This window comes from Colossoma macropomum, unplaced genomic scaffold (assembly GCF_904425465.1).
Source record: "Colossoma macropomum unplaced genomic scaffold, Colossoma_macropomum, whole genome shotgun sequence".
Classification (NCBI taxonomy): domain Eukaryota; kingdom Metazoa; phylum Chordata; class Actinopteri; order Characiformes; family Serrasalmidae; genus Colossoma; species Colossoma macropomum.
Window position 1 is genome coordinate 27,983,548 of NW_023494791.1, and position 15,202 is coordinate 27,998,749.

Sequence of the window (15,202 nt, forward strand, 5' to 3'; positions counted from 1 at the left end):
CTCGTAAAATGCCTTTTCAAAATGGCTTCTTATTCTCCAGCTTCTTGTTTGAATTTTCCCGTTCCACCTTACATTCTAACTGGGGCGCCGAATGTAAATGCGGCACCATTTAAGGTGGAACGGGAGAATTCGAAATAGAAGCTGACTTCAGTTTTGCCACTTTTTACTGTGTGACAGTCTCTCGTTGCAGATTTAACGTACCAGGAAACCAACTGTGCTGCTTATAAATGCGAATAACGTATCGCTGCTATGTGACCTGCAGTCTGCACGCGGTTCTCAGTCGTTGCGAAACAGGGCTTTCGCGCTATGTTGCACACACCCCGAAGATATTTCACTGACACAGCGATCCCCCCAATTCTCTACAATGAGACCAAAACCGAAGTTATAAAATCACTAATGAAAACGGGTAGAATAGCTGTAACGTGCTGCGTGGACATCCACTGCCACTGGATCTTTTTTCACCGTAACTGCGCATTTTATCGCAGATGAGTAGCAGCAGCTTCTCGTGCTCCAAACAAGAGCACTGAATTAGAGCCTTCTAGTTCACTTGCCACATCACTTCCATTTGTTTTAATAAAAAAGATATTGGAAGTAAATTCATTGTGGATCATTACAAATACTTTGCTTTAAAAGTACCAAGTCACTTTGAATAACAATAATACCGAGTCACTTAGTCACTTTAAAATGTATATTGTCTCTATATTCTGTGTATATTTTGTGTATATTTAATATATTTCAGTTGGTTTTTCTTGTATTTTTATTTTTACTTATTTACTTTCTGTAGAGTGATTAGCTGAGCCTCACCACAAGCATTTCAGTGCATAAATGTCCTGACATGTTGTGCAAATGACAAATAAACTTGAAACTTGAACTCGAAACTTGAGCTCACACAGTGAGAAAATATAAATGCTATATAGAAAAAAAAGATGCATCGAGATGCATCAATAATTGTTTTATAATAGCATCGCAGCCCTCTGAATCGTAATCGGATTGAATCGTGAGGTGCCTAGAGATTCCCACCCCTAGCCTTCACCCATTCTATTTTGTAGCATTGTGTGATAGGGTGAGCCCTAGCTAGCGGTAGGGAATGGAATATGATAAAATTAGGAGGAAAACTGAGTGAAAAAAAGAAACTAGCCAATAGAAATGGTCCAAAGAACCTCTAAATAAAATCTTCATTAATAAAATGAAAAGTTGTTTCTGAACAAATGTTTAGGTGAGGTTAGGGCTCTCTCTGCTGCAGGGATGTTAATCCACCAATTTCATATTAGCCTGATTAGCTTGAATACTTGTTGAGTTTTTACTCATTGAGAATTTATATAGAAAAAATGCGTTTTAACGCATTAACCTTGATTAAGGTTGTTATGTTAGAGACATATCAGTAAGGCAAGTAACAAAATTCTTATGTCAGTAACTATAATGTGATTGAGATTTTAAACTGTAATCCATTACACTACTTCACAGAAAAATGTGATTACATTACTGTAACATGTTACTTTGTACCCAGTGCTGGCAGTAGTGCAAAAAACCCCTAAGCTCAGAAGCCAAGGATACAACCAGAAGGGAGAGATAACAAGTGCACTTGTTAGCACTAATAATAATCACTTGCTGCCAAAATTATAAGGCCAGGAATAACTCTAGATACCCAGCATGTAAAAACTACAGTCACATGCAAAAGGTTTAAGTGCCTCTAGTCATATTATTTATTGATTTTTTTGTGAAAATAAGAGCACATCTTTTATAGAGAATGCATGTCTGCACAATTATTGTTTATTTTCTGAATTAACAAACTGGAAAAGTAAAACATAAAATGTGGCTTGTGCAAAAGTTGTGGTACATTTTTATATAAATTTTTTTTTCAATATGCTAAACTAAATGCTACGTATACTAGAAATTGTGCACTAAAACTTGTAACACAAATGCCTTATTTTTGTTTGTTCCCTGAAGAGAATGTGTTTTTTTTTTTCATAGAAAATGTGCAATCTGAACAGGATTTTTGCATACAACTGTACATAGTAAAGCCACAATATTGTGTGGTATGCCTAAATGCGTTCTTTAGCCATGTTACAAACTACTAAGCCTTTTCTCTCTTGAAATTCTTCAAAATTATTGTCCACAATTGTCAAATACATCAGCAGCAGATGTCAGGTTTGAAGAGGGATCATGAAAGAATGTAGTTCCAAGTTTTCATGTTGCCATGGAAACAGCAAGCCACTGGGGGAGGGGTTTATGCTTGCATCCAGCTGGTTTCCATGGAGATATAAGATATTCATTTCATATTTGATGCATTGTGGTTTTGACAGCAGCTCTGATAACATATTCTGTGTGAGATACCTGAGAACATGTATCTGGCCAAAATCAATTTCTCCCTCAATTAAGTTGCACTTGTACATAGAATTGCTGTCCACCATGTGACATCTAATTATAGCAGTCTATGCATCCTAAGGAAGTATCAACGTGGATATTAAAATCACCAGTTTAAAAAATATTATTGTAATTGATAATAAAAATATAGAAAGGTATTACGAAAAAGATGACATATGTTTTGGTGGTTGATATATGATTAATAGCAACACTGAAGTGTGACTTTTAAGGGTAATAGCTTCAGTGTGCGAAATACCCTCTGGTATTCAAGGGGTCTCATGTTGACTGCAGATGGACTCGCCATATGCAGCAAAATGTTAGATTTAACAATTCTTTGGGAAATGTGGTTTTCTAATTTGGTAATGCAGTATTCTACACATTGAGATCTTACACTTCTCCTCTGGTGTCGTCACCACGCTCTTGGGGGAAAGAAAAAAAGTTTTCAGATTTAAAACCGTACTGAAAGAAAGTTTTCACACGTAAAAATATGCTGTATTGTTAAATTTTTCAGAGGTATCCTGGCCATTGTTACAGTTGCTACAGTCTTTGTTCTATGTAGAACCATATACAACACATTCTCCATCAATCTGAAGAACCATTTCACCATGCAAAGAACCATTTAAAAATGCTAATGGTTCTTTGAGTTTTCATGCTTTGTTACAGAACCTTGTAACCAAGGGTTACCTAGTAACCAAGTGTTACTAAAAAACCCTTGAAGAACCATCTTTTTTAAGAGTGTAGGCTATGAAGGACCAGGTGAACCAGTTTGCTACAGCACCATCCCAAGGCAGGCCAGTGCTGCTCTACTTTAATAAGAATATTACTGAAGTTAGCTGTTTTGTAGGTCTTGTATTTAAATGTCGAGTTTAATTCCCCCAATCCTTTGGACCTGCCTAGCTTGGATTGGCTCATTTCAGCTCCTGCTCCTTTCTGGCATTCAACACACATGCAGTTAGTCTAAGAACTCATTAATTCCCATGTATATCCCTCTTTGTTTGGCCTGTTGGTTTGTGAAGTCTGTGTTTTTTACTTGAGTGCTGAGTCGTGTTTTCTTGTGCTTGACCCTTGCTTGTGCATGGATTTTTCATATAGGCATCTGACTTGTGGGTACCTGCCTACCTGTTTTTTTTCTCTGCTTGTGATGATGACGAGTATTGGATTCGCCCTAACAAAGCTGCTATACACATGTATCCTACCTACATGCCCCAATCTTTACAGAAGACTTCAGCGACAAAGGTTGTAGTGAGTAGTAAGGCCACCACCAAGCCCTGCTTCTCACCGCCTGTCCTTGTGGCGCACCGCAAAGTGAAGGGTGCACCAGCAAGGTGCTCGGAGTTTGTGAGTGAGTGCCCGTCCTGTTTAGCCAATTACAGTAAGTCATTCCACTCTTAGGAGGCTAAGTCGCTCTAGTAGTTTCTTTACTATGAGGCTCTGCCTTGAAATGAGCTATGTCTAAGTGTGGGCTTTTCTGGGCCAGGTCATTCACTCACCGGCCTAGTTCTGAGACCTCTTTCATTTTGCCTTTGACCCTTGGCTTGAGGAGGTGCTAAATGAGTTGCAGGCAATAAAGTGGGCATAGAGAGCACCAGTAAGCCAGCGCTGGATTTCACAGTGCAGCTAAGTGCACCAGAGAGCACCAGTGAGCCAGTGCCAGCTCCATGCAGGGCTCTAGCGCCAGATCACCAGGCTGCTCCAGTTCTGGTTCTCCAAGAAGCTGCTGCTCCTCCAGCACTGGTTCCCTGTGCAGCTCCTGTTGCAGTGCCTCATCCTGTTCTGGTACAGATTTCCTGAGCTGCTGTTCCTTCACTGCTGGTTCCCTGTGCAGCTCCTGTCCAAGCTTCCCATCTTTTTACAGTACCCTGCTTGGCTTGTTTTGGTAGGGTCTCCTCATGGTCCGGGTCAGCCCTCTCTCTTGCACTTCGAAAGCCACGCCTTAAGAAGGGGTTTCTGTCACAATGTCTCACCCCTCTCTGGGGAGTCTCTTCAGACCTGCGTAGACTAAAGTAATGTAAACTCTCATATATTTACTCATTTTTTAGCCTATTGGTCTCTGTGTTCCTTAGTTGAGTGCTAAGCTATCTTTTCTTGTGCTTTTCTGTGGTTGGCCCTTTTTTGTTTACTAGTTGTACTGTATGAATCTGACTTGTGTGTACCTGCCTGTCTGTTTTTGACACCTGCCTGTGATAACTATAAGTATTGAATTTGCCCTAATAAAGCTTTAAGTAGCATAGTCCGATGGTGCTCAACACTTCTACAAGGAACATATAGGGCTACATGGGAGATGAGTAGTCGGAACCTGGAGAACAATGTCTTCAGAACATTGTCATACATTGCTTAAGTGGATTGGAAATGTTAGTGATGAGCTGGAACTAAACTCTGCAAGTCTCCAGGAGAACACCTGATGGCCTTTGAAAACAAAATCAGTTCACATGCTTTAAAATGTTTAATTTTCTTCTATTCAAAAGTACAATTGACCACTCTTACCAAGATTCAGATTCTCATGAATGAGCACAGAAGAAAGGAGAGTCTGTCATAAGTAGTTATATTTAAACGGAAAAAATTAGGCCTGGGTGGGCAGAAAGAGCCTTGTGTTTTTCCTGTGATTTCAATTTATAGAATGCATAGACAAAACTCAGGGGAGAATGTCTGGAGCATTTCTCTGGTCAGAAGAGACTGTGCCGTTCAGATACTGAATCTCTTCCGCAGAACTGATCTCTGTCTTTTAGTTGTATAAATGAAGGTAGATGTGAGAGAACAAATAAAGTATTTCTTGCCAACATCATTACTGAGTCAAAGAAAGGAAAGATGTGAAAGAATGAGTGCTGTGTAAACAGTAGCACGACATTCACTTCCTGGAATCCTTCTTGTGCTGAGGTCACATCAGAAGTTGCTCTCATCTTGTTATGCCTGCCTCTCGCAGCTAGTCTGCAGCGTGGAGGTATGGTGACATGAATGTTTTCATTCAGTTCTTTCATTCAAGTCACAGGCGCCCTACTCCTCCCCCTTGCCCCTGTGCACTGTCAGGTCATCTGCTTGTTTTTTCAGATGAAACTAGAGAGGAAATGAAAGCCTTGAACCCAGACTATCATTAACCCTTCACAGGAACATGCTGTCTGCAAACATAGTTTACATTTCTGTTCCTTGAGATAAAATTAGCATTCTTATGTACTGTTTTTGTAATTAAAACAAGATATTTGACAACCATAGGTCCAATAATAAAGAATGAAATTGCTGTTGGATCATACATTCCTTCTTAAGCACGATTTTATTAAATCTTGTGTTAGGGCCCTGACACACCCAGCTGACAAGGAAAAAGATTGATAATCCCCTTCTGTCATCTAAACATTACCTCATGTCTTCTGTGAAAAGTTGCCTGTGAACACAGCTGATGGCCAACACACCTACATTCTGCACCTCCGTAAAAGAAAATAACTTGCCATACCAGGAGGTAGTTGACAGCACTCCACATTCATAAACAAAAAGAAAACAAGAAAACCCAGCTCAGCAGATAGTTTCAGGCAAACAGTCTTCTTGAGTAATATTCAGTTAGGCTTTATGTTGAATATGCAAGAGAGGATGGTGCCAAGTTACAGAGCTGTTGCTACAGAGACCTGTGAACTCTGACCAACTTCTGGCGCAACAGTTTCAGTGCATCAGGTTAGTTCAACTAATAATGAACAATAATAAATAAATCTATTATAAATAATATTCAGCCTTATCTTTCAATTTCAACTAATTTCAAGCATTATAAGCAACTTGTTTAGGATCTAAGGGAAACATTCTATGGCCTGCTTTGCTGGCATGGATCCAAGAAGAGAGAAAATCAATTTTTAAAAATGACTGACCTTATGCTGATCATATAGTTTTACGTAGAATAACCCATTACATAGAATGAAGCCACAGAATAAACCACTATTAAGATTCTTGTATTTTCAGTTCACAGACATTTTAGTCTAACAGTTTCTAAAAAGATATCTAAACTGACAACTGTATAAGCCTGTCTGAAGAAACAAACACTTTAAAAAATTGGAGGTGCTAAGTAAATTTATCAGCAAAAATTGTCCAAAGTCCAAAGTTCTGTTAGCATTTTGATGTCAAATAATGAAATAACTGAGAAGCCTAGCATCTCCTGAAAACAGCAAGATACGGCTTGTATGACTGTCTCATGAACATTCTTTTGTAGCTGTAATTGTAATTGACCAAAATAATAAAAAAAAGCAAAAATACGTGTTACTCAAACTCAAAAAGAGTTAAAAGTAAACTTTCTACAATAGCTAAGACTGTAAAAACATTTTCCTACAACATTTATTAAAGACAAAAAATACAATCAAATTCAATCGATATTTTCAGTCTATTTATTGGGTATGTTATTTTGTGTTGAAGAGAGCTGCAGAATCATGATGAAGAACCAGGTAGTATAACAGGGCTCAGAAGAAAAACTGCTCTTTTCTGACTAGCTCATGGTTTAACCAGACTCAACACCAACACCTAGATTAAATGAAGGAATTTTAATAACAAAAATATAACAGCTGTAGGGTATGTACCACACAACACATGGCAAGCACATTTTCAGAGGGAATACAAATATACAGAAGATAACTAGTTTCATGGGCTGATGGAGAACCAAGCTCTACCTCCAGGGACACTACAGTGTCATGATTTAAAGACTGTGACTTAAGCTGTTCACCATCTGCTCTGGTGATTCATATGTATGCTACATTTCCCAGAATTCTTACTAAAGTGGCAGAAATGCAGGACTAACCCTTTCATGTCAATCAACAAAATATATTGCAATAGAACTTGTTCTATTATATGTAATTATTTTATGTTTTAAAAATCAGTAGTCCCATCTGAACATAAGACTAAATTTTGTATGACAAATAAAGTGATACAAGCTCACTTTGTAGCCATATGGTTTGATTCAAAGCTCTTCTCAAGATGTGTGTTTAGGTAAACTCATAAAACATTGACCAAAGAAAATTTTAAGTTTTAGATATGGACATTAATGGTTTAAAAAGTGATACCTCTGCTCATGAGGGGCTTAGTGAATAAAAAGAGTTATAATTTGTAGAAATAATGTGTGACTTCTAATGAATATCTTCCGTGGTTTTTGAAAGACCATTACAATGACCCCTCGCTCTCCTCAGATTAACTAGGACACAGTTGGCTCTCCTTGTGTGAAATGTTGACTCTGTGTTGAGCTACTACTGAGCAGGCTAAGGTTTTCTTCAGTCTTGTGAAGCCTGAGAAGCATCAATGGGAGCAAGAAATTTGAGGCCCTAAGAGACTAGTGACAGCAGCATAGTTGCCATGGCAACTTCTCTACAGCAACTGCAGCTGCCGCATGTTTGACTCACATCCACTGGGTTAATGTCTCCATATTTATTTCATCATTCACTGATCTCATTTTCATTTTTTGTTATCAGGCTGCAGAAATCCAGATCTATTTTGCAAATACAATGACAAGTGTACTCAATACTAGTCATAAATAAAGGTAAAGATGAGGATTGTACCATGTGATGTATGCAGCGGAAGGAGGGTCTGTGGGACCCAACATAATTTGATGCCCAAACTGTTGCATATGAGTGTATACAGGTTTTTATTTCTCTGTTTATAACGTGTACTTATAATGTCTTATACTGAATCATGATGATATAAACACCTAAATTCCCCAACTGGAACCATTAGTGTTACCTTATATAATCTCATTTTTTGTTAAGGCCCCCGAACGCTGCTGCACACTGACTTTTCATATGAATGAGAGAGTCCATTTCCTTTTTAGTCACAGAACCACCAGGTGGGCTAGTTCTGGTCAGCTATCCTGGCCTTTCCCTACACAGTTCTGCCATCTTGTGGGGAACAGGAAAATTAACACAGTGGAACCAGACAGAATTGATAACATTTGACCACGAGGACTGGCAGGATATACTCAAGCAGCCAAAAGTGGAGCCTCTCTCGGCATACGCTAACTTTAATTTAGATCTTAACTGTAGTTGAGAAAAAGTACAACCTAGGGGACGTGTTATTCCTATTAGGGCCAGACACACAATATAGGAGCCTGCTTCTCCTTTTTCATTTAAGACAGTAAAATCTGAAAACATGCTTTGTGAAGTTTGTTGGAATATTCATGAGCTTTTTTTGGCACATGCAAGATGAGCCTTTGTGTTTTTTTTGGTCAGCAGTGGTTTGCACCTTGCAGCTCTCCCATGGAAATCATTTTGCACAGCGTCTTTCTTGTTGTGGAATCATGTACTTTGACCTTCACTGAGGCAAGTGAGGCCTGCAGTTCTTTAGATGTTCGTCTGGTTCTTTTGTGACCTCCTGGAGGGGTCACTGATGCACTCCTGAAAAAAAATTTGTAGGCCAGCCACTCCTGGGAAGGTTTACCACTGCTTCAAGTTTTCTCCATTTGTGGATAATGGCTCACAATGTGGTTTGCTGCTTCACACTGCCAGACAGGTTCTATTTAAGTGATGTTTAAATTCTACAGGTCTGACAGTAATCAGTGAAATTGAACCCAACAATTAATTGAATTTGGTTAACTGGTTGATGTAGTAGCTAAGCGCCTTCAATAAATGAAATCATCATTTAAAAAGAGCATTTTGTGTTTACTTGAGTTATTTTAGTCTAACATTAAATGTAGTTTGATGGTCTGAAACATTCAAATGTGACACAAATATGCAAAAATAGAAGAAGTTGGCAAGGGGGCAAATACACAGGCCTGTAGTGTCCCATTTTTATTGAATTTTTATTGAATTGGGTTTATAGCTGCTAATGAGTTTTGTGTTTGTAGTATTGGGAAATGTGTGGTAACAAAAAACTGCGGTTAGGGAATTTGATTTTACCTCAATCTGCAATCTAAGTGAGAAGTTATTTTCAGTGTGGATACAGAAGGTATATGATCATTGATCTTGTGACTACATAATGCTGGATGCAGTGGATGCTGCAGAAAATTACAGAAAAACAAAAATGTAAATGGATGTGTCATGCAAAGCCTACTAAACTAAACTATACTAAGCAGGTAGACACAGAGAACATTTTACATTATTGTACAATGGGTGACTATCTCAATGAGAAATGAGGTAAAGAAATACTTTCAGGGTACCCTAAAATACTCACAGCATTCTTTAGCGTTTTGACAGATTAAGCAGCCATTTAATTTTGGTGACACTGATTGTAATCAATGATAAAGCTAAACATTTTGAGTAAGTTATAAGCTTTTGCAGGTGAAATTTTTAATGTCATTGCAAAGATGTGATTGTAAGATTTTAACAAGGTTTCAGAAAAGGTGCTAAAGAAATTTAGAAACTAATGTTTCTGGGCATGAAAATGTAAGCTTAGAGCTTAAAGGTGCATTGGGTGATTTATTTATTTTATTACAAGTACAAATAACATGGACAATATGTAGAACATGATAAAAAAAAGTATTGTTTTAGCTGTTGCATCAGCTCTAGTGTATTCTGTGTCAAAGAAACCTCATTTGGAAAACTGCAGGGTGATGTGGTGGGATTATCTGCGTTAACAATGATCTCCTGTCCATCATTCTATTAGACCGCTCCCTACACCACATAACTCTGCCACCATCTCTATCTGCTCAGCTAAGAAAACATGTTAGAATCTGGTTACCGACTTACAGCACCAGATTCTAGTACTGTGAGCAAAAAAAAAAAACATGCTGTGTATTGTCATGTTCATGAAACCAGTTTGAGATGACTTTTTACTGTGTCACATTGTGCAGTATCATGCTGGAAGTAGCCATTAGATGAGTAAATTGTAGCCATGAAGGGACGCACATGGTCAGCATTAATACTCAAAGAGGCTATGGCATTCAAGCGATGATTGATTGGTATTAACAGACCCAAAGTGTGCCAAGAAAACATTCCCCTAAACCAGCCTGGACTGTTGACACAAGGCGGTCCATGCATTCATGCTGCTGGCCCCAAATTCTAACTCTACCCTCTGTGTGTCTCAGCAGAAATCAGCTTTCTGGCTGACAGAAGCGGAACTATAATATATTCTTATGCTGTTCTGCCTGTCTGCTGCAAGGTTTGACATGTGGTACATTCTGAGATGCTTGTCTGTTCACCACAATTGTACAGAGTGGTTATCTGAGTTACTGTAGCCTTTCTGTCAGCTTGAATAAGTTTGGCCATTCTCTGTTGACCTCTCTCATCAATAAGACATTTCCATCTGCAGAACTGGATGTTTTTAGAGACTGTTATGCATGAAAATCCCAGGAGATCAGCAGTTTTAGAAATACTGAAACCAGCTGGCACCAATAATCATGCCACAGTCAAAATCTATGAAATCACATTTCGCCTCATTCTGATGGTTGCTATGAACAGTACCTAAAGCTGCCAGCCCCATCTGCATAAGTTTATGCACTGCACTGTAAGAGTTGCACAGACTAGTCAACTTTACTTTACTGGTGATGGTGCTTTATGCTTGATGTCAGCTAGTCACTGTTCACGTGATTATGACACTAACAGCATGGACACCTCATAGAAGACAAAAGGTGAGAAGCCTGATGGAGTGTACTGACCTGTGGAGTGTCTTCATTCTAACATTTCTTTGCCATCCTACAGTGCTTCAAATATATAAACGTCGTCATCTCTGGTGTCCTTATTTTCACTAAGTTACAGCGCTCTAAATTTCTCAGGCTCTCCAGACCTCCATCGTCGGCAGGCGTCTTGGCAAGGCCTCCTATGGTGCACCTAGGGATACAAATTTGCAAGATTCTGGGTTCCGTATCTCCCGTTGTCTGAAGGCTAGCAATGTTTACCAGGGCTTATTGGTTAAGGGCACATCAAGCTCTACTGACCTGTGGAGTTTAGCTTCGTCACAGATTTTTAAAGTCAGATTGTCAAAGTTGCTTGTCACAAAGCATCTCCTTCTCTTGTGGTTTTATTCATGAAGTCATTATAATTAGTAAATGTCAGCTCAACTTTCATCATATAATGTCAACTTTAAAAAAATCTGAAGTCATGCAACCCCTACTGCACTGCTGTCACACGATTAGCTGATTAGATAGTTGCATAAATGAGTAGGTGTACAGGTGTTCCTAATAAAGTACTCGGTGAGTGTATAACAGAACAATAAAATAATACATTATAATACAATATTTATTTGTATATGTTAGGACAAAAGTTGTTTTATTGTGTCATAAAAACATTAATGGAACACTTACTTTATTTCCCAGCAAAAGAGACTTGCAAAACACTGTTGTCTAGAGAGATGCACAGACCAATATAGTGCCATTAATTGTCCCAAGGGTAAAGCTAAATAGCCCTGCCCTCTAAGTTCCACCATCTTGCTTACTGTTGCTACATCTGACAAGCTTTCAACACAATTTTCAACACCAGATGTAGTCTGTGAAATTCAGATTAAAGGATTTATTAAAGCAACAAAACAGTAACACAAGCCCATTCTTGTAAACAGTGAAGGTAGGCCCATGTCACTGGAGGCCAAACACACCACACTGCAACTGAATTAAGTCACCACCAGCAAGATGGCACCACTCTGGATAGTAAAATGCCAACTTGCACACATGCTGTCCGGCCAAACCACAGACACATTTTCTGTTTAAAACTCCAGGCAGCCAACTTCACCTTACATGTTCCCAGAGACACAAACAGTTAACGAAACATACCAATTTTTCAACCAAATGAAATAAAACCCTTACATACTTTCTTTGGTGTCGCTTTACATGCAGGCTGCGCTCAAAGCAAACTACTGGTGCAGCCAGAAAGACCCTTTAACGACCGTACCAGGCGATAGCAGGCAATTAGCTGAGCCATCAGCTGATTGTGATCAGCTGATAAAAGTTGGTGATTTGAGATTGGGGCCTGAGCTTGACTTCGTGGCCTGCCTGAACTAATTGTATGCTCAGTTTGCTTAAAACCTACAAGGAACTACACTACACTTGAGTTGCATACCCTGCAACTAACTTGAAACTCAGCTATAACAGTTGCAAGCAACTCAACTTTGTCAAACAGCCAATTAAAATGCCAGTAGAGCGTCACATGATCATAATTGTTAATGATTGATTTCACTTGATAAATGGACAGGAAAATTAATCATGTTGAAAAGGATAACCAGTTTGACTCAGGGTTGGTAGTTTTTTTAGTTTGCCAGTTGGACAACATCTGGAATAACTAATCAACTAATAGTTGTTTAAACATCTGCTTGTGCCACCATTTATTCTTCATTGTTAGCCTGCTGTTACTGTGATCTACATAGCTAGATTCATTTTATCCTCTCTTAATGCACCTTAATTTTAAATAGAGCTCAGATTAATTTGGGATAGAAAGTTGAAGAATACTACAGAAGGGGAGACTGAGATGTAGTACTTAATTAACTTTTGCTTCTGGGACAGGATAAGCAAGAAATCAAGTAGGCTATAGCTGTAGTGGAAAGTATGAATTTAAAGGCTTAACATTCAGGACAGACTTAAAACTCAAATAATGAAACAGAAATAGATAAAAGACAGATATATAGACATAGAACAAAAAAATAAAAAAGCAATAACAGCATGCAGACAAAAATGACAAAATTACATCTTGCGGTTGACTTTATATAGTGAGAATGATGTGTATCAAAAAATACTGTGCTAATTTGGTTAAATAAGTTTGCATGCCACATTTTTGAACTGTGTCATGAAACTGTCCAGCTGCATGGAAGTTCTGTTGTAGATAACTCACAACATGACATGAAAGTCTCTCCTTGTAAAGCCAGTCTTAGTCAATTTGGTGCAATACATCCAAACTTTCTGAAAGGAGTAGGTAAAAAGATCACCAGAATGTATTTTAATAATCATAGGCATAATATTGTGTTCTTTTTTGCAGCCTAACAAGAGTAAAAGGATAATGATAGAGAGGCTAAAGCCTACTGTCCAAAAAGTGAGAAGCCTCCGTACATGGCGATCCATGATCAAGATAGCATGGAAATAAAAGAACAGCAATGTTCCTGCACTGCAGCATAAGTAATTGTATGATATGCAAATTTACTATGTGTCACTTTGGGTTAAATACTTTAAGTTGTGGCTAAATTAACTAGCAAAGAGTGATTAAGCTGTCATCCATCTCTGTTCTACTCTGGAGCTCAAGAGGAGTTTTTGCTTACATCCTGGGTTTAATCCTTGACACTAATGAGTTAACAAAAACAAAGTTTCAAATGTTTTAAGTTTCAAAGTTTCAATGACTGTTAGCTAGCCACACTTGCCAGTTAGCTATCTCAGCAGGGCACCTTAGAGCACACATATGTGTTCCCTGTGATTTTTGATGGCTTTAATTTGTAATGCAGTCTTTCCCAGTGTTTATTGCACATCCTACACCTCTGCTTTTGTCTTTAATGTAGAAAACGGATATCAGGTATCTGATTGAAAGTAGTCTACATACCCATGCACAACTTACCCATACATAACATTGAGGCATATTGTGAAATTCAGAAAGATTGTTGCAGATGCCTGGGCCTAGTTACAGTTGCCAGGCTATCACTGAACAAACAATATTTAAGTGAGGGGTCCAGAAAAGCCTCAATATAGTACAATTTAAATGATTAATTCAGAATCAGAATCACTTTATTTTGCCAAATATGTTAAATATGTTACACATACACATCAACACAACAATGACTTCATTCATAAAAAAACCCTTTAAAGATTAAAGTAACAGAATTACCATTGGATACCACTACTGAACCAGGTAATGATTAACCAATTTGTTCATAATTATCAGTATTACTCCTATCTTATATAAGTTTAATAATAATAATACATAACCCTTTATTAATCCCACAACAGGGAAATTCACCTCCACATTTAACCCACCTGTGCAGTGAAGGCACACACACTAGGGGGCAGTGAGCACACTTGCCCAGAGCAGTGGGCAGCCCTATCCACAGTGCCCAAGGAGCTGTTGGGGGTTAGGTGCCTTTTGCTCAAGGGCACTTCAGTCATGTCCTGTCAGCCCAGGGAATCGAACCAGCAACCTTCCGGTCACAGGGCTGGGTCCCTAACCTCCAGCCCACGACTGCATTCATATGTGAATACTTAACTGGAAATGATCATCAGAGTAATAATACACCATCTTAGAAATGTCTGAATCAGATGCAATTTAAATTCAAACACAAACTGGTCTGAGTGTGTGGGTATAGACCTTGAGGCTGAAATCTCACTCTGCAAAAAACAGGGCCACAGTCAGTGGTTGTTGGCTTAGCAAGCATCTCTGAATTCACAATGCATTACAAATCGTGGCAGTTTCAATGCACTGCTACAAGATTTCTTTTAAAAAAAAATACATAATTAATAACCTGTCAAATAATAACCTAAGATGTATCAGATGTTTCCCACAAAAGTATTACTAAAACAGTGATATTCTCTTAAAAGACTGCTTGAAGAGTAGTCTTACAGATGGATTTGATATAAACCAATACATTATTAGTAAAACAGTAATAAAGATTCTCTTAAAAGACTGCTTGAAGACTACTGTCTTACAGAAGGACCTAATATAAACCAATACATTAAAGTGCCTGAAATTGTATGTAGTTATACCACATGATTGAACTGCAAAATTTGTCATGGTACTGGCAATTATGCATGGCATCAGTATGTCCGGTTTTCTCTGTTTCCATTGTGATCCTGCTGAATGACTGCTGAGCTCCAGTCCAGCTTTGTGAGCAGCTCACTGGAATCTGGTCGGTCCTCAGGTTTGTCACACAGCATTTGTTTGATTAGCTTGTGCTGTTTAACAAATCAGAATAACATGGACAGTCTTTTATTAAGTTGCAGTTACACTCAACTTTGGCAGTTTCCATTGTTCATTTGACTGTGTGTGCGCAT

The 15,202-nt window shown here is 38.4% G+C and overlaps 1 protein-coding gene across 3 annotated transcripts in view; it reads right to left on the reverse strand.

Moving 5' to 3' along the window:
- Nucleotides 1-11,729: 11,729 nt before the first annotated feature.
- eif2ak2 (eukaryotic translation initiation factor 2-alpha kinase 2) overlaps nucleotides 11,730-15,202 on the reverse strand; it is a 34,153-nt gene continuing 30,680 nt past the window's right edge. For all 3 annotated transcript variants that reach the window (XM_036574753.1, XM_036574754.1, XM_036574752.1), the window contains one exon: nucleotides 11,730-15,103. In XM_036574753.1, coding sequence (XP_036430646.1) covers nucleotides 14,966-15,103 — 138 coding nt within the window. In that variant the 3' untranslated portion in view covers nucleotides 11,730-14,965. The remainder of the gene's footprint in view (nucleotides 15,104-15,202) is intronic.